The sequence below is a fragment of the Thamnophis elegans genome, chromosome 2, assembly GCF_009769535.1.
Source record: "Thamnophis elegans isolate rThaEle1 chromosome 2, rThaEle1.pri, whole genome shotgun sequence".
NCBI classification, from domain to species: domain Eukaryota; kingdom Metazoa; phylum Chordata; class Lepidosauria; order Squamata; family Colubridae; genus Thamnophis; species Thamnophis elegans.
The window spans coordinates 103,663,207-103,687,673 of NC_045542.1; the positions used below are offsets into that span (position 1 = coordinate 103,663,207).

A 24,467-nucleotide genomic window follows, 5' to 3' on the forward strand; every position below is an offset into this window, starting at 1 on the left:
CCCCGTCCCTCGCCCTTCCCCACTCCCAGTCACTCCTTGCCTGGCCTGAGAAGGTAAGGGTGATGGCGGGGGATGGAGAAGCAGCAGAGGAGGTTTATTTTTATTGCACTGTAAACTAATGACAAAGAACAATACATTAACAACAAAAAAGACACTTTATAAAAGTGAAAAATACAATGCATAAAAATACAACGTATCATTTAAGTAGTAAATAGTTACAATTCTATATTTATGTAATCTAATTAGATACATTAGACATGTAATCTAATGCAATTATTGAGGGGCCTTTAGAGCTCTGAGTTTGGTTGTTTTCTTGTAGATGTTTCATTACCCAAACTAGGTAACATCATCAGTGGAGTACCATTGATGATGTTACCTAGTTTGGGTAATAAAATGTCTGCAAGAAAACAACCATGCTTAGAGAGCCTCAAGGACCCGTCATTTCAACTCTGAGCCACAAATATTCTCCTTTATTAATGCAATTATTACTCAAGTACTGACATATTTCTAATATATTAATATAACTACCATGTTTTAATATATTGTATTTTGTCTAAATTCGTTCCATATTTAATTATATATTTCCACGCATTAATGTACATGCACAACTATAATTATTTTTCACAAGCAAAACACTCATTAATAGCCTATTAAGAATAGTTTATGAAGCAGCCATGCCATCTTGAAAAAAAGTGCAAATGTTTTAACAATGCAACTGTTTTAATGATGGAAAGTGCTATTTAAACATTTAGAGTCATTTGTGCATTCTTTCCTATACTTTTTGCAGAATTGTCATATTGAGCCTACTCAATACAACAATTCTTTAGTATCTTTAACAGCCTATACTTTAGTATCTGCTGTTATTCCGTGTTAGTTATTGTTTTGATAAACAATTTTTTAATTTGGGATGGTATCTTTTGTCCAACTCAGTTAATCTTTCTGTTGGCCAAAGCAGAGAAACCCCAGAGCCTATATTTTTGACCGGCTAACAAATAATAAAGGAGCTCATTAAGAATTGTTAAATGTTCACTTATTTTTCTTGTGTCCATTCTTTATCATAGGAATACATTACTAAGGGTTACTCACTTAACTTTAATTAGATATTTTTTGTGTATAAAAATCCTATTTCATGTCAGTTTTTAATCTTTCCTTTAGAGCTGGGAATTTGGAATCCCATTATGCAGAGACCTGGCTACTCAGTATGAAACATTATATGATTATCAAAGTCTCAGCTGGATTCGGGTGAGTGATATTCAACTTTCCTGCAGGACGTGATATTCTGCCAATTGGAAATATACAGACAGTCCTTGGTTAATACTACTTGTTCATGATCAAAGTTACAGTGGTGCTGAACAAGTGGTGGCTATGACTGGTCCTCAGAGTATCAGCCATCCCAGCACCTTGCAGTCACATGATCTGAGTGCTTGGCAACCAGCTTGCACTTACAATGGTTGCAGCATCATGTCATTGTGATTTGCAACCTTCCCTGTGGGCTTCCCATAAGCAAAGTCAATGTGGAAGCCAGATGGGAAGGCTGCAAGTTGCTCAAATAAGTCTTACTATTCACACACCTTACCCCAGTACCTTTGTTCTCGCTGATATGCTATGCCTCAGCAACCACATGGACATCCCCCCTACTGCCACCCCAAGCCCCATCATACTCATGCTGTATTTCCCTGAGTACCCACACATCTTCTTGCTCCCTCTCCCACCTGGCAGCAGTCACTTACTTGCTTGCTGTCTTTCTTGTAAGCCACTTGGGACTTGCAACTTGCAAGACCAATTTCAGCTTCCCCATTGACTTTGGTTGTTGGAAACCATAGGAAGTTGCAAGTAGTCACTTTCTTAATGACTCAAATCCTCACTTAACAACAGCAGGGATTGTTGTTGCTAAATGTGATGTTGCATTTTGTAACTCCGTCACTGAACAATAAAAATTATGGTTGTCATCATAACTCAAGGATTACCTGTACCATTCTTAGCAAGTAAAAAAAAACATTTTGTAATATACTTTTACTGTGTATATTAGAATGCATTTACTAAGTTTTAGTTAAAAAGAAAAGCAGCCACTAAAAAAAATCAAATATTACTCACTTCTGAACTTTAAACATCATCTAATCAGAATGTTAGCCCAACTTTTGTAACTCTTTTCCCTTATTTAGTTCATTGAATGTACTGTAGATTATGGCATCTAAAATAGATTTCCCATATTTTTCTAAATTTGAGATCTCTATCATTCAGATTCTTTGGCAAAAATCTATATTTTACTAAAATGAATATAGAAATCCATGCATTCAGTCTATATCTGGTATAGTTATTCAAATGGAAATAACTGTGATTTGAATTTAATATTATACAACTGAAAATAATTATATTTTTACACCCTCAAATCAACACTGTTTACCCTGAAGGCTGCTCTTTTTAAAATTCATTGAAGATAAAAATAAAAAGAACATTTTCAAACGTGTACATATGTTTATGTATTTCTACATATATTGCAAGTCTATGTGAGGAATCAGTTTTGATTTTGATTTTAATCTTTGAGAATTTTTCATAACACTTTGTTTAATCAATAGTCAGTATATATGCTTTATACTAAAAGTTGCTCAGACATTCAATCACTTCTGAACCTTCATGACCCGATGAACTCAATTTTGCCAAAATTGTCTATTGTTAACTGTTCTTTGAGTTCTTATAACTTTAAGCTTGCATAGAAAGTACAATGTAAAAATAATTATTGTATTCTATACAAATATTAAAAATACTTATGTATAAAATCCTCCCTATGAAAAATTGAGTTCTCTGTAAAATTATCTTGAATATGTGTTTTATAATAGTATGATACCTTAAATTTTCAAAAACAATTTGTTAATGGTATCAGATATCATAGTGTTACTACATTAGGTCTAGGACAACTCACCACAGTCAACTCACTGCAGCCATCTTACTATGGCCAACTTGCCACAGGATAACTCATTGCGGCCAACTCACCACAAGACAACTCACTGTGGGACAATTCCACTCAGGATACCTCAAGGTGACAAATGTTATCCACCACTATTTCTTCAACATTATTTGTGTTTTTGTCAAAATGGCCATGGCGAGTTAGCCATGGCATAATGGCCGCAGCAAGTTGGTAGCGATGAGACGGTCGCAGCAAGTTGGATGTGGCAAGTTGTCCCATTCAAGAATGCTGTCAGCATTTTTCTCCTAAAAGTAGAGCATTATTTCAGTTCAGTATATATATATATATATTTTCTATCTTTAGAAAATGGAAGCCAACTATTATGACAATATAATGGAACAACAACGGTTGGAACCTGAATTTTTCAGAGTTGGCTTTTATGGAAGAAAATTTCCTTTCTTCCTTCGTGTAAGTAGATTTAACATATCCATTACTGTATGAATGCAGTGCAATTTATAATGAAGATGATTTGTGTATTTGAAGGAAATTAAAATTGTTCTGTTTTGAAATATGAATTTATCTAGAAAATTATACAATTGATTGATTCATCCAAAATATTAGTGTTGTTTCTGCCAGTCTGGTTATTGTCCCTGTTTTGGAAATTTTAACATTTAATGTAGTTTTGTAGCTGGAATGTATATGCATTCCTACTGGCTTTTTCATTCTTTACAAACATCATTGAGTTTTTTTTCATGTAAAATATTGTATGTACAATAAATCTGTGTTTGAAATTTCAAAAAAGTCATTCTACAGTTTAATAGATTAAACCTAGTAGTATTAATTCAAACGAGACTTAGATTCACAGAAGAATAGAATCAGTTTGAAAGAACTTTTAGGATATGAATTCTAATTTCCCACCCCCCACTCAGTATAGGAATCCAAGATGAAGAATCCCAGACAAATGAATGTCTAGCTTCTAGTTGAACAGATCCAGTGAAAGCCCACTACCTCTCTGGTTAATTGGTACCTGATCAAATTGCTCTTACAGGTATGAAGTTTTTCCTAATATTAATTGGGAATTAATTCCTAAAATTAATTGCCTTCTTTTAACTTACATTCTTTACTCTGTGTCCTGCATTCTGGAAGAAGTAACAGATTTTGAAGTTGTTTGTGATTGTCACCCAGAGTGATACTCAAACATGAAGGCTAGCAAGCAGAGTTTCAAGGATGTAGCTCTTAGATAAATAAGCTTTATTGCACTTATTAAAAGAATTTAATAAATTAAATTAAATTACATGTCAAGCTGTGGAATGTGCTCAGAATTTCAGAACATCTCATTTTCCTTATGACAAACTTTTATAAAAGTCAGAAAGCCACAGTATAAGAGAGGATGATAAAACACAGGAGTTGATAAAGGAGTGCAACAGGGCTGCACAGGCTCACCCTCTTTTTTTATTCAATCTATATATTAAGGGAAGCTAGATTGGAAGGATGGTTTTAAAATTTGAGGAAGAAACATAATAATTTGTGCTATGCTGATGATATTACTCTGAAAACTGAAAATACAAACGAACTACAAGCCTTACTAAAAGTTTTTTTTTTAAAAGCATAGTGAAAAAGGGATTAAAATTAAATATAAGAAAAACCAAATTAATGACAACTGGTAAAACAACCAGCTAGAATTTTTCTAACGGTTGTGCAGATAAAAACTAATACAAGTTATAAAAAGAGAAAAAAATACAAAGTGCAGAAAAGAAAAAAGAAGCATATAAAGAAAGACTATGGAAGAAAGAAAAATGCCACTATAACCAAAAAAGAAATATAAAGAAGCAACTTCTCTCTTTGTCTCCACAAGTATAAACAATTTTAACAAATCATCACTTCTCTTAAAATACAATTTCTTCATGCCATATCACATTATTTATCTATAAACAAATTCTTAAAACTTTGTCATTCAGTCCTAGTCATTAAAATTGTATTAAGCATTATCAGAAATAACTTATGTTTTAACCTTGATCAAATAAATCAACTTTATATTCATTCCCTTTACTTTTAACAATCTTGATATTTTATCCCTTCAAATAATATCCTAAAACTTAATTTCTTTTTTTCCTTTGTCTCTTCTCATCAAGTTTTTTAAAAGTTTTAATAGATGTCTCTTGTAAATCCAATATAAGAAAACTATCCAAATCACTCCATGTTAGATGTTTGTATGTCCTTTTTAATTATTAAAATGTCAGCTAGTTTCATTTGTAAATTCAGTATTTTATCTTTTTCCAGATCATTCTTGTAGTCCTTCATTTTAAAAATCCACATTCAGTTCTACTTCGGTCTTATCTGATAAAACTTATTAGAAATTGTCTGATGGCAGACATATTTAAAATTAATTTATGACTCAATTGTTCATATATCCTTCAGTACATTTAGTGTTATAAGGTATTTGCCTCAGTTCTGTATTGACAAGTCAAATAATTTTCCTTCTTTAATTGTAATCTTTACTTTGTTTTAGCTCCCTCTAGTGTCCAGCCTTCAAAATCCCATACTATCATGTTTGGTTTTTTAGAATTCAAAACATAGGTCATTTTCTCATAGAGTTGATTTATTCAATTAATTTCAAAAATAAAACTATTTAAGGTCCATCTAAGATGTGCAATTAATTTTCTCAAGGGGCCACATGAGAAACTGGAAATGTTGTGGAGGGCCAAACCAATTGGGCTGTGAAAGTAGTAGGCATGCATGCAGACATATATGTAAATTGATTTTAAAAATAGTATGCTTCAAAATAAAAGCAATGCAATTGTGTTGCATGCATGGTATACACTTAATTACATTTGAGTTGTAATTTCCAGTTGATCTCACATGGTTGGACAGGGACAGCCAAAGGGCTGGATGTGGGTTGGGGCTTTAAAATGCCCAAGTCTGATCTAGATCCTTAGTCCATTTATATCTTTCCTTAAAAAAATACTCTAATCCCCTTTTTTCCCATTCGTTTGCCCAAATTGTGAAATATTTCAAGCTCCAATTAAAATTTCTTAAAGATTGAAGGAATCCCAGTGAATGCCACCAAACATGTGCTCTGAAAGTTCTTAATATTTAAAAAAGAGTAAAGAAGTCATTCCGAAAGTTATTAGGAAATCAGCCAAGCTGTGATATAGCCACACAGACTATATCACAGTTGTGGATAGAGTGGATCTCTCTGCTCATCACCCAGTTGCAAAAATTCTTGCAATTTACTCATGAAGAGTGGCTGTCCGCAGTCTATGTGGTCAATCCCCAAATCTCTCTTTTCTCCAAAGAGATTTCACTGGCCAAAATCCATCCCATGGCCACTAATTTCAGCCATAATGCCATCCACATAGCTTCAGGGATATCTTGATCCCCATATCATCACTGAATGGCCTAACAATCAGCTTTAAAATTGACAATAGAATTGGTGAAATGATTAATGGCTCCTATCTTTTAGAATCAACTATCAACAGTAAAGGAACAGGAAATACGCTGCATACTAGCTCTTGGTAGAACAGCCATGAAAACCTAGGAAACGATATTCAAATGCCTTGATATGTCTATACCTACAAAGATCAGAATCATGCAAGATAGTGTATTCCCTCATACATTCCATGGAGGTGAAAGTTGAACTTTGAAAAAGCAAGATAGGGAGAGTATTGATGTTTTTGAATTTTGATGTTGGAAAAGGTTGCTGAGAATATTTTTGATAGCCTAGAAAACAAACTGATGGATCATTGAACAAATCAAATCAAATCATAATTCTCATTCAAGATACAAGTAACTAGACTCAAATTACTCTACTTCAGACATATTATGTGAAGACTCAAGTCTCTGCTATAGGATCTAATTCTAAGAAAAGCAGAAGAAAAGAGAAGAGGATGATCAGCAGCAAGGTGGATGGAGTTATTTATAGATGTGATACATGCACCTTTGGGAGATATGAAAGAACAGATTAAGTATCATCTTGGAAAAAAAATCTATGGTTGCTGGGAGTCAGAAACAGCTTGATGGCACATAATAAATTAAATTAATATATATTGTCACAAGAAGTAAATCTTGACTTGTTTTCTATTGGCCCAGAATGCAGGATACAAAATAATGAATTTAAATTCCAATAATTTTTTTGAATATTAGAAAAAATGCTAACTGTAACAGCAGGTAAACTATGGGACTATTTGTCTAGGAGATTGTGAGTTCACTTTTACTGGAACTCTTCAAGCAGAGTGGAAGACATTTGTCAAGAATGTTTTTGATTCCTGTGTTAAACTGTAGTTTGCATTGGATGGTCTAAGCATTCCATCCAACTGCATGATTTTATTATTCTATAAAATCTTCAGATGGATTTTACTAAATGAGAGTTCCAGTATCATTTATGACCTGATAGCCACAATGACAACCATGGAAGTGTCACAAGTAATAGTGGTCACAATACATGTGGGAAGACACATGCTAGAGATGGCCTTTAATTTGGAAAAGATAAAATGTGATCTGAAAATAAATCTGATACCTTTTCTTTGCCATAATCAAACCAGTTTCTTGTTAAAGGCTCCACATGGTTCACTGCTCTCCCCAGTAATTATTTATCATGCAAATGAAAGGCACTATCAGTGATCACTACCAGCGGTCTACAGTAAGATGTCATCAGAACTATTAAGCAATGGAACAGTCTATTTGACTTCAGTTCTGGATTCAAAGTTTGAGTAGCCATTTGTCTGGGATGCTGTGAAGATTTCTATCCAGGACAAGGACATGAAAACTTCCAAAGTCCTTTCCAATTCTATGATACTATGATTCTATGAGTAGTAGAATTAATGACATACATTTATATATTACTATCCTAGGTTGTAGAAAGTTTGAACTAGGGTTTGGAAGCTGTTAAAAACTAGATGGAGTGAAATAAGCCCAGACAATATACCACCTGGGTTGAGTTGTATTTATAAATATTCAGGAAATTTGGAAACATTAGTCTTTGCCGTTATCTTGGATGGAATTTTTCTTCCTCTAAAAGAGTTGATTGATGATCTGGTGTCCTTTGCTTGGCCTTTGCCCAGTTGTAACAGATTTGCCAGTTATGTCATCACCTATATTAATATGCTCTGATAGTGGTAGCTCATGTCTTAACCACCATGAAATTGGATTACCGTGAACTATTAAACATGGGGCTGCCTCCCAAGATAACTCAAAAGATGCTACTGGTACAAATCTAGCAGTCTGGCACCTCAGAATACACCAAATCTAAAGTTAGTCATGATCGTTAGTGAGTTTCAAAGTCCTAATTGTCACTTATATTACATAGCACTGGAATACATCAGGTACTATGTTATTAAAATTGAATCTTCTTATCTGGTTTGAACATCTAAAGAGGTTCTATTAAGAATTTTGTGCCTGCACTATATAAAATATCCACTGTGGACGACATTGCACAACTTCTCACTACAGGTAAATCCTCATGTTATGACAATTCACTTAGTGACAATTCAAAGTTATGACACACCCTAATCCTGCTTAGTCACCATAGGCACTGGGTCTGCTTTGCTAGCCCACCGGATTCCATGTGCTTCTCCCACCCTGTCAATGATAACTCACCTTTTGAAGATCTCTAAACCTCAAGATGTTGGGGTAGGAAAGGAGAACAGGCTGGGCCATATGGCAGAAAAGTGGCCTTTTTTTCCAGACACTGGCAAAGCTGTTTTCCTTTGATCTCGTGTTCTTACACATATTTCCATCCTCTTTAGAAAAGCATTTTTGCTCAGGATGGAGGCTTGCAGGGATGCAAGCTCTATTTTCCTCTTTGGAAATGCTTCTGTTCCTACAGACATCAAGATAAATCTTGCGTTCTTACATACGATTCTGTCCTCCGCGCAAAAAGGCTTTTTCAAAGAGCGCAGAAGCCTGCAGGAGCACGATAGACTTGCGTCCCTGCAGGTCTCCATCTTTCATGAAAAAAGGCTTTCCCAAAGAGGATGGAAGCATGTGTAGGCAAGATTTAAGAGCAGGGATGGGGGTTCATTCATTTAACATTATTCACTTAATATTATGACCATAATAGGAAGGGTCCGTTATGGGGCGCTACCTGTACTAGGACCATACTCTGAAACATGCCTCCTCTGGAGGCATGGTTTGTCCCTTCCTTCTTTCCACTTCATAAAATTGTTTAAACTGTCTTATTCCACTGTCCTTTAGTCTGGTTGATAAATAAAAGTAAAGAGGCTTTGGTGATTCAGTGATATTTTAATTTTATGTTGCTTTCTTCTCCTTACAGAATAAAGAGTATGTTTGTCGAGGCCATGACTATGAGAGATTAGAGACCTTCCAACAAAGAATGCTTAGTGAATTTCCACAAGCCATTGCAATGCAACATCCAAATCACCCAGATGATAGCATATTGCAGTGTGATGCCCAGTGTATCCTTGATTAGAATGTTTTAGAATGAAGTTACCAAAGTTATCGCAAAATTAAAAATATTTCAGAATTAAAACACAGTTATAGTAATTTTAATATTTTTCATTGTCTGCTTACAAACAGTTAAAACTTAAATACAATGCGGGGAGGGGGGATGCTTAAAAACAGAATGTAGCATGCACTGTCAGATTTGTGAAATGGAGCTTTGATATTCATTGGATGATTATCATAGATGTTAATTTTTCTTAACTTCATAAAATTATATTCTGTAATTTCCTGGCAAGATTTTTGTTTTTACTTTTAGAACATTTTTATTCTAACATCCTCACCTTAAAACATTTTAGAAAAAGTGTTTTGCATATTTCCCCTTTTCCTGTGAAGCAAAATCAAGAAATGTCAGTTGAGATGTTTAACTGTTAAAAAAAATTAAAATGCCCAAATAAACATGTTCCCAAAGTACCATATTAGGGAGGGAGGCCTTGATTGTGAATTTATTGGATAGTGTTGTTGTTAAGCAAAATTTGGAACCAAATTTAATAAATTGAAATGAAAACTAAATGTGATCTTAAACTTTGATGAAATGAAAAGAATTGACTGTAAACAGATTGAGGAAGAATTGCAGTTTTTAATTCAGATCACAAAAAGTTCAAACCAGAAATTAAATAATGCATAATCTAAAACAGGCATAAATGGCTGAAATATCATAATTATTTTACAGAGAAATAAAAACAGAAAATGTATACAGCACAGCGAAATAAACACCAAAGTTTTAATGCAAATCCTAATACAAAGTTCTGTTACAAATCTCTTTGCAAACTTGAAATGAACGTGTATGCTCAGATGTCCAGATAAAAAATAGATTAAATTCTGTGATAATGTTGATTTAAATTGTGGTTTCCTAATGAAAAATATTGAAAAAGGGAAAATGAGTATTGTTTTGTTAGTGCTAAATTTAAAACAAGTTAGGGCTCAGAAGAGCTTTTAAGAACATGACAGAAATGGAAAATTATTGAACAAAGTTTCCTTTTTAAAATAAGTATCACTTTTAAAAAATGCTCATCCAATAGTATTTTATAACAGATCAAGATGCAAGAAGAAGTGGGAAGGAAATAAAACTGAAAGTACATGTCATCTCACTTTCATTTGGAGGAACAGGCTCAGAACTATATGATGTTAGCAAATTAATATCATAGGATGCCATAGTTGCTAAAATTGCACAGATTCACATTGTAGTTTCTATGCTATATGAGATTCAGGTGTGTGTGATCTGTAATGTTATTATGCAGTGTGGCTAATCTATAGTCTTTTGTATTGTGTGTAGTTTTTTTTTTCTTTGACTGGACTCTTATTACAGACCTGCAAATCTATGCAGTGACTCCAATTCCAGACAATATTGATGTACTACATATGGATCGTGTCCCTGATCGCATAAAGAGCTTTTATCGAGTTAACAACATCAGGAAATTCCGCTATGACAGGCCTTTTCACAAGGGCTCCAAAGACAAGGAAAATGAATTTAAGGTTCTAATTCTTCCTAACACATTAACATTGTTTTTATGCTAAATATATTGTGGAACTTTTAGATATATATAACAGCTTATAGAATTATTGCTATCCTCAAAGGAAATGTTAAGCAATTTGAATGTTGGCAAAAACAATAACAACTGAAAATTTTGAATATTTGATTGCAGCTTTATGATATAAAAGTAGATCTTGTAAAGCAGCTCAACAGGTGCAAGATTAAGCCTTGTTGAGCTCTGTAAGACATAATTCTGTTTAGGCATGCATAGCACTGTGCTATAAAAGACTAAAAATACAATTTTTTGCAAATTTGATTAGTCTGACTGAGGGAGCTAATAGAACTATATAGTTTCTAGAGGGTGCTTCAGAAGCCAAGGCCTGAACTTCCTGCTGAAATAGGGAAGTGACAGTGTACTTGAACAAAATTGCATTTTCAGACTTGAAGGGCAGGAGGAGGTTCTTGCTTTTTTGAGGAGTTCCAAGAAATGAAACAAACTAAAAAAAAAATTTAGTGTACTACTGGAGCAAAACAAAAAAGAGAATATGAGCAAGCATGGGTAAGAGCCCATATCCAGGTCTATACCATAGTGATGAGAAAGGCAAAATTTTGACATTTCTTTGCTCTCTTATTGCATCCACAAACTGCTAATCAGCAGCTCTTTCCAAAGTGACAAAAATTCAATTGAATAAGAACAAGGAGGAAGATCATGCAAGGGGCCACTATGAACATTATTTTAGGCATCTGAAGGACATACAGTAGTTGTTTAGATTCACTTGGAGCTTGATGCCAGCTGAGCAGCTTCAGAGGAGATTAGTGAATCATTGGGTGTTATCTGAGATGAATTTGATTCTGCGTGTGATTACCTTTAGTCTGGACGTGTGTCCCTTCTAGTTGGTGAAAACTGCCAAGAAGATTATAGAAAGTTCACTGAAGGAAATGATAAAATGCATCCTTGAGAGAGGGTATGTTATTGTGTACTTCAAAAGGGGTGACGATGCACCCTCTCCTTAAGAAATCATTGCTTGGCCCCATTTTACTGGATGATTGTCAGTCTATCTACAACGTCTCCTTCTTGGGGAAGGTTATGTAGAAATTGGTTAGGCTGGAACAGATTAGCTGGATCTGTTTTAGCCCAGTTTTTGCTTAGTTCCAGCACAGCACAGTTTCTGTCTAGTTTCAGCACAATTAAAAACTAATTGTGTTTTAATAATCTCTGGCAGAACTGAGATAAGAAATAAGAGTAATGCAACCATCCTTCTTGGTCTCAAAAGCAGATTTCAGTAGTACTGTATCCTGCTGAACTATCTTGAGGTTTATTAGTGGGGGAAGGGCATTATGTGATGGTGGTTTTTAAAATGATGTTTTTAGTCAGGATGACAGGGAGATCAAGCCCTAGACCCATCATCTGCATTTTTCTGGCACTTTCCAGTAAAACTATATCCTTAATTTTAAATAGAATTGCACTCCACTGAGTAGAACTCCTTTGCAATTTGAGGATTGGACTACTCGGTCCTGTTTTAGGAACTAGGGGTAGTCAAGGTTAATAAAGAATTTGCTTCCATCTAGTGTGCCAATTGCTACTTTTCCTGGAATGGCAGGAGTGATTTCCTGTCTATTTATAATAAGCTCTATGTGGGGCTTCCCTTGAAGAACATTCAGAAGCTGCAGATGGTCCAGAAGCCCTTCGCTGTTCAGAGCCTGTTATCTGCAGGACTGCCTTCTCGCCGTAATGTTTGCCTACACAATAAGATCACTCATTCACTCAATTAAAGACTTTTCACCTTTAGGAGCCTTATAAATATACTTTTCCAGTAACTTCCCCTTCTCTGGAATAGTCATCCCCCCCATCATGTACAATTGCCTTCCTCTTGCCCCACCTTTAGTGAAAATTTGATATTTCTGTCAAGCCATCTAAGATTGAGTCAGATAAAGATCTATTATAAATAAAGATCTACTGCTGTTGTTTAGTATAGAACAACATTCCTCTGAGGGAGATATGCTGGTCTTGTTGTATTTGGGTCTTTTCCCGTGTAAGATTGAGATTGTGTTGGCAACGTTTCAGCGAGGTCTCACTCGCCATCTTCAGGCTGGGTTTTGGGCTTAAAGTGTGATTGGAGCTGCCGTCTTTCTATAAATCTTGGTGGGAGGGTGTGGAGTGCTGGCTTTGTTTCAGTAAGTGGAATGATTGGTTGTGTGGTTGTATCATGATTGGAGCCCCACCCACCACCCAGGCCATTACAACACGAAACAATAGACACACAGCCAGCACCAATCAGCACCAATCTACCAATCATGATAACCACACAACCATTCATTCCACTTACTGAAACACTCGCTGAAACGTTGCCAAGACAATCTTACACAGGAAAAGACCCGAATACAACAAGACCAGCATACCTACACCCGTGAAAATCTACAAATATATGTGTGTGTGTGTGTGTATAATATATATATATATACATACATATACGTGTTTGTGTGTGTCTGTGTGTGTGTGTATAAGTAAGTAAGTAACAAAGTCTTATAAGCCTATCAAAGTTTCCCTCTGCCCACACTGATACCAAACAGAATCAAGGTATGATTTTCTTGAATTTCCTTATCATCCCCTCTTCCTTTCCAGAGCTAAGTTGATTGTAGATTCATCAAGCTTATCTCCATATTCCTCTACAGCCAGGAAGGCTATTCTGTTATAATGGTTTTACAGTCATGGGATTGGGCTCTTTCAGAGTAATTCATTTTAATTGCTGTTTTCATTGATTTTTTGTATGCTACATTGGAGCAGTCTGCAAGACTTGCAAATAGACAAATAAAACAATGCACATTTGGTTTTACATTTCCTATATTATGTTTTCTTTTGTAGAGCTTGTGGATTGAACGTACCACTCTAACCCTGACTCACAGTTTACCTGGAATCTCTCGGTGGTTTGAAGTGGAAAGACGAGAATTGGTAATATATTATTTTCGTAAGTTAAGGTATAACATAAAGAGAAAGAGTGGGTAATTTTTTATCTAATGGATAAAATAACATGTTAAATGTGCTTGTTGTAACAAACGAGTATTTTACATAATTAAGACCAATTTAATAGAAGGGCTCCCAGGAGAGGAGTGGTCCATTGAAGATGTCTCCATGAAAGGAGAACTGACAACCATAACAAAGACCAATAGAACCTCTCAGCATAAGGAGAGGACACAAACTTGTCCACATGTGCTCAGGATGGCTGCTACCTGCAAGGAAACTGCAATGTTGGGAAACAGGAATAGGCCTCTTGCTTACAATTGCAATTGGCGCCTTTTAAAGGACACCAAGTTTGCTAACCTCACTTTGTAAATTGCTTATTAACTACTTTTAAGCAATTAGAGACACTCCAAATGACAAGTTTGGAAATATAATGTGAGTTAAAAAAAATTGGAAGTAAACAGCAAAAAGCTTATATGTATGTATGCATGTATGTATACACACACACACACAAATTGATACATATTTGTCTATTTATAGGTTGAAGTAAGCCCATTGGAAAATGCTATTCAAGTTGTGGAGAACAAAAATCAGGAATTAAGGACACTAATAAGCCAATACCAACACAAACAAATGCATGGGAACATCAATCTACTCAGTATGTGCCTGAATGGAGTTATTGATGCTGCTGTGAATGGTGGCATAGCACGATATCAGGAGGTAAATTCAGACTTTTCCTTATTTTTACTTTCAGAGCTTTTCATGATACAGCTATATTTCATTATTGTGTTTAACAGTATATAAAAATGTTCAATTATATCAGAAATAGTGACAGTTTTTCATAATTAATTATAACACTATGTTAGCTTTATGTCTGTATTCTAGCCTAAATAACTATTTTATTTTGGGGGATTCTGAATTCTGTATATAAGTAAATTATCATAGCATCCTATTTTATTTGTATAAATATGAAATTCATTGAAAAAATAAAAGTGTGTAATTATAATGTAAAATAATAAATGCTGCCTTAGAAATTGCTTACTTAAAATGTAAATTACTAAAATTATTTCTGGATTATCTGAGTGCAGAAAATCCACAAAACATACTTTTATATTGATGATTTATGGAGTTACTTATTGTCCTGTGCACTGCTTGGGGAATCCAAACATGGGTTAACTTTGTCCATTAGCCTAGAGACTGAGTTATGTAAATTGATGACCACGCCTCCTCTGACTGGATTGGTTCAGTTTTTTAACTCAGTCCAGCCTAAAGAGATGCAAAAACATTTCTCTCTAGGTTATTAGACAAAATTAATCATCATTATTATTCAGCTTGGATTCCCTTGGAACTCCGTTTGTATAACAGCTTCTGAAAGCATTGGCTTTCTCTACATATAGGTCCGTTCCTTTTTGTTTAAGGTGGCAATTGGATTGTTGGCGTTCCTGGAGCCTTTGGGGCCAGGGAACCATTTTCCTTGGAAGCGTCACCGCTTCGGTGATATTTATTGGGAAGGTCAGTTGATCGCCTTCGTTTGTCTTGTCGCGGTTGGGAGTTGGTTCGCTGCCCTGCACTGGCCACTCTACCCGCTGTCCGCCATCTCCCGGGGTTTGCCTTTGCGACGCACAGTGTCTGGACACCCCGTCGCCATATAGCTGGATCGCTGCCTTTACCTTGGCCATTGAGCACTTCCGAGAGCTGCGGCTCCGAAATCTCGGAGGGCTTGAAGGCTGAGGACCGCAGGGCAGAGCTAGTTATTCGCAAAACGCACCAGCTGCCTGGGCATTGCGTGCCGCTACAGCGGCCTCGTTCTTCAACAGAACTTCTTTAGTCTGGTTAAGACAGCTGCAGGAGAGGTTAGTTTCAGAGGATTTGCGCCTTCATCAGGATGTCGTTAAACTGGTAGCGGCCTTAGAATTCTCCTCTGATGCCATGCTCAATGCGGCCAAGTTTGCGTCCCGAGCTGTGGCATCCAACATAGCGTCTCGTCGCATCTTATGGCTATGCCATTGGCAAGCAGATGTATGCTCTAAATGGCGCCTTGCTTCCACCCCCTTCAAGGGCAGTTCCCTCTTTGGAGCAGCACTACACCCTATATTGATTGAGATGAGGGACAAGCGAAAGGTGCTCCCTTCGACAGCTAGGCGCACGGATAGGAGGCAACAGCCTTATCCTCAAAGGCAGCCCTTTCGTGTTGGGGATTCGGGGTACTCTCCCCTTCCCTATACCCCTCTATCTAATAGATCCTTTTCTCAGTTTCAGGACAGGTTTCAGGACAGAGCCAATACTAGGGACAGAGGTAGGAACCAGCACCAACCGCAGACCCAGGCCCGGCAGCCTTTTCGTGGCACCAACAACCGGTCCTTTCATAGGTACCAGTGACTCGCTCGAGGTTGGCCCTATTGGCGGGCGCTTGACTACCTTCGCCCACCAATGGGAAGCCACAACCTCGGATGCCTGGGCTCTTCAGACCGTGAGGCTGGGCTCATTCTGGAATTCCTGGCCATCCCCCCAAGACGTTTCATCAGATGCCCGGTTCCAAGATACCAGGTAAAACGGTGCCTGATGGAATCAGAAATTCAGCACCTCATTTCCATCACAGCCATAGAACAGGTGCTAAGAGGGTAGGAGGGTCTAGGATTTTACTCCATACTCTTCCTAGTTCCCAAGAACTCAGGAGGATGGCGGGCCATCCTACACTTGAAATGGCTCAACTTCTTTCTAAAGTACCAAAAATTCAAAATGCAATCGCTCAAAAGCATTCTAGCGTGCATTTGCCAAGGCGATCTCCTCACCTCCATTGATGTCAAGGAGGCATACCTACACGTGCCGATACATCCGGCCCATCGAAGGTTCCTGCGCTTCTACTTTGCAGGGTGTCATTTCCAATACCACACCCTGCCATTCGGCCTATCATCGGCCCCACGAACCTTCACCAAATTGCTAGCAGTGATCGCAGCCTCGCTGAGGTCAGTTCCTGTAAGAGTCAATTGTTATCTAGATGACATCTTGGTCTTATCGTCTTCCCGGGGCCAGGCTTGTCGTGACCTACAGCTGACGATTGACACCTTGCAAGATCACGGCTTTGTACTGAACTTCCCAAAGAGCCACCTGCACCTGACCATATCTCTTCTGCATCTCGGGACGGTCATCAATTCGGAAATGTGTGTTGTGTCCCCCCTCTCTTTCTCTTTCTCTCTCTCTCTCTCTCTCTCTCTCTCTCTCTCTCTCTCGAGGGGGGGGCAACAGAGCCTGCGGTCCCTGTTGAGTCAAGTGCTCAGAGGTCACCTTCCCTCGCAGTATTGACCCAACTTCTAGGGAAGATGATATCTTGCATAGACATTGTCCCTTGGGTGTTCCATGCGCGGCCACTCCAGTGGTTTCTCCTCCCCTTCCAAAGGGCTCATACCAGTCACTCTCAGACCAGGACTCGCTTACCCACCAAGGTGTCCCTGTCGCTCTGTTGGTGGATGTCGGCCTGCATCCTCAAGGGATGCCTCTTCAAGGAACCAGAGCGGGTCATAGTTATAACAGATGCAAGCCAATTCAAGTGGGGAGCGAGTGGCACAAGGTCATTGGACCGCCCGGGAGCTGAGGAACAGCATCAATTGGCTGGAGCTACGAGCTATCCACCTAGCCCTGTGCAAGTTTCGAGACCTGGTGATGTCCAACCATGTGTTGATACTCACTGACAATGTGGCCTCCAAAGCGCATGTCAACCGTCAAGGGGGCACACGATCCAAATCTCTGATGATGGAGGCAGAACGTCTGCACCACTGGGCAGAGAACCATCTGTTGTCAGTCCGAGAGGAACATATATTGGGCACTGCAAACGTCCAAGCGGATTGGTTGAGCAGGGCTACAGTGGATCAGGCGGAGTGGCAGCTACACCCAGCCCTGTTCCAAGTGCTTTCCCGCCGCTTCGGTCAACCGCAGGTGGATCTGTTCGTTCAGCCCAACAACACACACACCTGCCGTGATTCTGCACCAGGTTTCAGGTACCAGGGGCGGAAGGCACCGATGCCCTTCGCAGCCCTTGGCCAGAGGGCCTCCTTTATGCCTTCCCGCCTTCACCAATTGTACCGCTGGTCATCCAGAAGGTTCTAGCGGAACAGGCGGAGGTACTACTGGTCGCACCGATGTGGCCATGACGTCCCTGGTATGCCGACCTCATCCATCTGTCAAACTTGCACCCATGGAGAATTCCGGATGACCGGATATTCCTCTCAAAAGGAGCCCTCATCCATCTGAATCCACAGCTATTACAGTTAGCCTTGTGGCATGTGAGCAGGCAATTCTGAGTCAACAGCATTTCTCTGACAAGGTCATCTTTACGATCCAGGTGGCTCGCTGCCCGTCAACAACCCGCATTTACGAGGCCAACTGGCACGCCTTCTGCAGATGGTGTCGAGCTACAGATGCAGATCCAATCGAGGCAACCATACCACAGGTATTAGACTTCCTACAGATTGGCATGGACAAGGGGCTAACACCTAATACCCTCCGCCGCCAAATTGCAGCTTTGTCTACCGTGATTGGTGGTGGGCGGGGTCACCCCCTATCACAACACCCAGGTGTGCGGGCTTTCCTGAAGGGTGCATCGAACCTTAGTCCGTCCATTGTTACACCACCTGGGACCTTTCCCTGGTGCTCAAGGCCCTCACAGCTGCTCCATTCGAACCTATTCAGACCATCTCTCTCAGGTTACTGCCTCTTAAGACTATCTTTTTAGTAGCCATCACATCGGCTAGACGTGTGTCCGAGTTGGCAGCACTCTGCATCCGGGACAACCTATGCATCTTTCATCTGAGCAGGGTCATATTACATTTGGATCCAACGTTCCTTCCAAAACTTAAGTTTTGGTTCCACAGGTCACAAGAGATCACTCCCGGATTTCTGCCCACATCCGTCTCACTCCCGGGAATGGCATTGGCATTACCTCGACGTCTGTCATTCACTTCGCCACTATGTGTGACATACTGTGTTGTTCAGAAGGACGGAGACCCTATTCGTGTCTTTCCAACCAGCCACCATGGGCCAAAAGGCATCCTCTCATACTATCAGCTGCTGGTTGAAGGCGTGTATTGCCCTCGCCTACGACTGTCAGTCCCGACCGGTCCCCAGTCGCAGCACTCCCCATTCCACCAGAAGTGCAGCCACGATGGCGGCCTGGGCAACGCAAGCCTCGGTGGAGGACATATGCAGGGCAGTGACCTGGTCATCGCCGTTGCTCTATCCGTCATTACAAAGAGGACGTTTATGCCTCGGCTGAGGCGTCTTTTGGATGGCGCATGCTGCAAAGGATGATTTCTTCGGCTATGACACCAGACCAGCCTCGCTCCCGCCCCTGAAATTTATTGCTTTGGCATGTCCCATATTTGGATTCCCCAAGCAGCGCACAGGAGAATGACAGTTGACTTACCTGAACGATCCTTCTATGTGCGCTGTGAGGGGAATCCAAATCCGCCCTCAGCTTCGGCTGTTCTGGGCCTACCTGACTTACCTTGACCTCTAGACTTCTTTTTGCATCTCTCAAATTGGCTGAACCTTCATGCAAAATTGAACCAGTCCAATCAAAGGAGGCATGGCCATCAATTTACATAACTCAGTCTCTAGGCTAATGGACAAAGTTAACCCATGCTTGGATTCCCCTTGCAGTGCACATAGAAGGACCGTTCAGGTACGTCAACGGTCTTTTCTCATCTTCTAGAAATAGAAGATTTCAGTGGAAATAAACAATATATGTGAAAGTTTCAGGATTTTGTCACGAAGCATGTTGATAGTATTACTGTTGAAATTTAAAATAAATATATGATCTATTAAAAATGATTTAATATTCTCCTACAGCAAATTTCCTTTGCAAGTGATTTATATGTGTTGGCTTTTGAATTTACAAAATCCAAGAATGGGGAAAATACAGGCTGCATAAAATGGGCAGAAAAGGTGACAAAATGATTAAAAATTGATTCCATAGTCATGGAATGTGGGTCAAGTGAGGCTTTCCATGTTTCATTGTATAGAAAATAAAGATACCAAGGATTAATTTTGTTCTTCCTTATGTTTCTTAAGAAACTATTTCCAAAGTACAATTGATTATTTTTCTTCTCCAGGCCTTTTTTGATAGGGATTATATTTCCTCTCATCCTGGAGATGCAGAAAAAATCACACAGTTGAAAGAACTGATGCATGAACAGGTATTCTTATCTTTTTAAAATAAAATAATAATAATACTGTAATAAAAATTTGTTTCCTTTGATATTTTGCAAAGTAACATAGGCTTATTCAAACTATATAAAATACTGAGAACCAGAACATTAGACTACTTATACATCTGGTTTATGTTTATATTCTAAAACATGGGTGTCAAAGTCGATCACTTTATGTGATGTATCATGACGTTTTTGCCTTTGCGGAGCCAGGGTAAATGTGGCCTGCACCACAGGCCACCAGTTTGACACTCATGTTCTAAAACAATCATTGAATTTAATGACAAAAAAATATAGAAATGTAGAATTTGACATCCACCTGTAAAACGCAATGTACTAGATATATAAAACAAATACAGATGTTTGAAAATAACGGAAAACTAAGAAAGTGGGGACAATGCAGATCTAAAAAATGCTGTTTGCTAACCTTTATTAGCCACTTGCATCTTCAATAGTATAAATAGAAGCGTACACATGTAAGAACAAATCTTTTTAAAGAGATTTCACTCTAAAACTCACATTTCCTTTCAGATAAAAACACATCAATATGCTAGATTGTTTTAGAATTCCTTAAAACAAGCAATTTATCAAATACCTTTCATATGTATTTAAAAGTATGCTATCAATCCAATTAAAACTGCTATTATTTCATAGTCTTAACATTGCTACTAGATTATTTGTTTCAAAACAGTTACCAGGGAAGCAAATCAATTATTGTTGAGTTATCATTTACATATTTACAAATCATGAATTATAATTTAAATAGCCCCAATATTTAAATATTTTAGTAAGCTTGCAATATTGAAAGTATTATCTTGTAGTCTCATTGAAACTGAATATTAAGTTGTGATTTTAATAGGTACATATCCTAGGAATAGGTCTGGCAGTACATGAGAAGTTTGTACATCCTGAGATGCGTCCACTACATAAGAAATTAATTGACCAATTTCAAATGATGCGATCTAGCTTGTACCATGTAAGTTCATAATTACTCTTTATTTTTCTAAATATGCATCGTTTTGTCTTTGGTTTCACTGAAATACAGCATTGAGAAATGATTCTGTTGTAAGATGGGGAGCAAATAAATTTTATAAATAAAGAAATAAATAGATGGTGCAACAGAGCTTTTCCACTAACCACACATTGTTAATTCAGTGAATTTGTGATATTATTATCTTCATGTTGTCGTTCCATGCCAAGAAATAATTGTAAGTTTTCCTAAAAATGCCCTAATTGATTCATGAGTATAGAGTCAAGTTTAATACAAAACTAGTACTTTATTAGGAGCATTATAGGCAAAATCTTTTCTCAGTCAAGTCTAAGCTTTGTTTGATTTATAGCTGAACTTTACCCCTGTTCCTTCCCTCCCCTGAGTCTGTGTCATAAATTGCATTTCCTCTATGAGATTTACCCCTCCCAAGCCGGCTGCAATAATCTGAGATCCGATTTCAGCCGACAGTATGCATGGAATGCAGTCCCTCACTTCTCTTACTATGGCAACGCTGGGAGTTAACAATATATTCTGTTATATTCTGGAAATGATTTTGTCACCATAACTCTATTTTTCAGCTTCTTCATCTTAGTTCATTTCTGTTATCTTCTCAACATGTAGAGCTGGTGGACAGGCCATATTGGTTGTATCCTGTTTTATAAACAATATTTATATTCTGCCTTATCATTTCACAACTAGCATTTAATGTCCTCTACAGGAATTACCCACTCTGGAAAAATTAAGTCCAGCCTGCTCAGGAACAAGTACACCACGCAGCAATATGCTTGTATCACACAGTCCAATGAGTCCAGAGAGCATCAAAGTAATGCATCGACACAGGTATTATTTTATACACTTTCTGTATTAGAATAGTATTTCTGTATCTGCCTTTTCAAATAAGATATGAAATTGAATAATTAATATACTGCTACATGTAATTAAAAAGTCTCATTAACAAGACTTTTGGAGTATTCAAAGCTATAATAAATTAAAGGCCAGATTTTTAAATTAACTTCATTATTGTGGGATTAAATTTCCTATAAGATTGTTTTGCTGTCTGAAAGTTCATTATTTATTATTTATGTAGTAACCTGACGTTAGCAGGTTATAACAAAATGATAAGATCAGAATGATTAGCAACCATATTTAATAAAAACAATCATTTCTCACAGTTATTAAAATCTGAAAATTAATGTTATAGAAGACCAAGATAATTATGTAGGCTGGGTGATTGCAAGTTATACATTAATGATGAAAATATAAAGAAGAAAATGATTTATTGAACCTTAGACTATTTATTAAAGATGAGAAAATGGATGGAGAAATTTTAAAATGTGTTAATGTAAGTAGAAAAACAGTGCTCAGATGCCAGGAATGAATGAATGTCAAAACCCCCAAAATAGATGTGTATAAAACCATGATTCTGTCAGAAGTAAAAATCTGGATGTGTCAAAAAAAAACATGTTGAAATAGAAGTCAGTTACTTAAGTGTGTGTGATAAAACAAGAACAGAGTCATAAATTAATGGGTGCTGTCAGATGAATTTGAATTACAAAAGCAACCAATATGAAAGAAATACTCTGCTTTTTTGATCATACACGGTAGATAAAATGAATGAAGACTGAATTACAAAAAAACAATATACAAACAAGGAATTAATATTTTTGAGAGGAAGTTGAAAGATGGTTAGATGGAGTTGATGAGAACTTGGAAGAGAGAGATTAGTTTAAAAAAAAGAAAAGACAATATCTGGATAGAATGTGGTGTTATATTTCTATTTTTTTTTATATATTAGACTTTTGATTTCTCTTGTTCACTATTCCTCACGATTTTTTTCTTCACCTTCTGCTGTTTATTCCAAAAGAGAGTAGTACAATTAATTTATTTATATTGCTAAGTTCTAACTATTTCCAATTGGGAACTATGTTGATTTTTTCAAAATTTGGTAATGTTTCCCATGCAGAAATAAAAAATGCTTGTCTCTACATGTTATGTACAGATGTTTGAAGAGTTTGAAGTTCAGCATCTTTCAGTATGACATTTTCTTCATTAAACAAGCTTAAGAAAATATTTGCTAATAGTAGCTTTGTATATTTTTCTAGCCCATTGAATATGCTGGGCACGGTCCGACACTCATCATCTTCCCTGTCTTCCCATACATCAAGTGAAACAGGAAATATGGTTATATTAACAGACAGTTCTGTTGGAGAAAATGCAGAGGATGTGTACCACATGCAGGTATCATGCAAATATATTAGAAACACATTGCAAGCAATATGTATAATTCATGATTATTTTACAGAAAACTATAGAGTACATACAATGTGCTTGTAGAAGTAAGTTACTACTAAAGCATAGTAGATAACAGACTGAGCTACAAACTGAGCAGTCTCAGTCTATCTATACCATGAACTTCCCTAAGAGATGTAGGCAAAATATCTTTCTTCGAGGCCTCAGTTCTCCAAAGGCTTCTAAGGGCTTCATGGCATCAGACTTGATGACAAAGACATTACAATCCATTATTTTTCCTTTGTGAAAGCCCTCAAGGGTTTCTGCACCTGCTGAGGTAAAATTAATATTCCAGAGCTACCAAAAGCTTCTTTCTGCTGTACCTTTTGCAGGGGTTTTTCTTCTCTAGAGTCATAGATAGATAGACTTCTTATAGCAGGTTACTCTGTTGAAGATATGAACATTTCATGTTGGCCCAAATAGTTCTATCCTATATGTCCGAGTGTACAAATAATAACTTGAAGTATAAAGTTAAAAGAATGTAGATTTCTTTTACATTGTATGGAAAATGCTAGTAAGTATATTTTGTGTATGAATTGTATTAATTATTAATTAAGATAAAGGTGCCATGAAGCAAATTGTGAGCCACCCAACATTATGACAAATAAGAAGGGTGGCAGCATAAGTATTTTTAAAAAATAGTCTATTTTCCCTAAGTCCTTCATCTTGATAATATTGTCATATATATCATGGGATCCTTGATAATAAATATTTGAACTTACTTATCAGTGTTGCTTTTCTTTATTCCCAGGCCAGTCCTTCCACCTCAAGCCTGAGCTCTACCCATTCTGCACCATCTCAAATGATCAACTCTGCACCTGCTAGTGCAAGAGGTATGAATGAGGCATTTAAGTTAAAGTAATACAAAGTCCCACAAATGGCTGAAATAATTGCTTTTTATTTATTTATTAAATTTATGTAGCAGCCCATCTCACAAACTTTGGACTGTAGTACCATATTCTGCCTAGTTTTCTAGACACCATAGGATATTTTGATGTTCTGCTCTTAGAACAGAGCAAAGGACATCTAGAGATTTCAATGTCATATCTTTCTGATATCAGATCACTATTTTGCCTCCAGAAGCTGTGGATACCCCAACACTGGAAGTTTTTAAGAAGAAATTGTACAACCATTTGTCTGAAATGGTACAGGGTTTCTTGCTTGAGCAGGGGGTTTGGAGTAGAAGACTT

The 24,467-nt window shown here is 37.4% G+C and overlaps 1 protein-coding gene across 1 annotated transcript in view; it reads left to right on the forward strand.

Moving 5' to 3' along the window:
- The window catches only part of DOCK3 (dedicator of cytokinesis 3), a 176,289-nt gene that overhangs the window by 126,530 nt on the left and 25,292 nt on the right, over positions 1-24,467 (forward strand). The window contains exons 39-49 of the mRNA XM_032239081.1: positions 1,156-1,242; positions 3,269-3,373; positions 9,177-9,318; positions 10,671-10,837; positions 13,699-13,785; positions 14,335-14,514; positions 19,902-19,985; positions 20,857-20,973; positions 21,707-21,828; positions 23,091-23,226; positions 24,029-24,110. Coding sequence (XP_032094972.1) covers positions 1,156-1,242; positions 3,269-3,373; positions 9,177-9,318; positions 10,671-10,837; positions 13,699-13,785; positions 14,335-14,514; positions 19,902-19,985; positions 20,857-20,973; positions 21,707-21,828; positions 23,091-23,226; positions 24,029-24,110 — 1,309 coding nt within the window. The remainder of the gene's footprint in view (positions 1-1,155; positions 1,243-3,268; positions 3,374-9,176; positions 9,319-10,670; positions 10,838-13,698; positions 13,786-14,334; positions 14,515-19,901; positions 19,986-20,856; positions 20,974-21,706; positions 21,829-23,090; positions 23,227-24,028; positions 24,111-24,467) is intronic.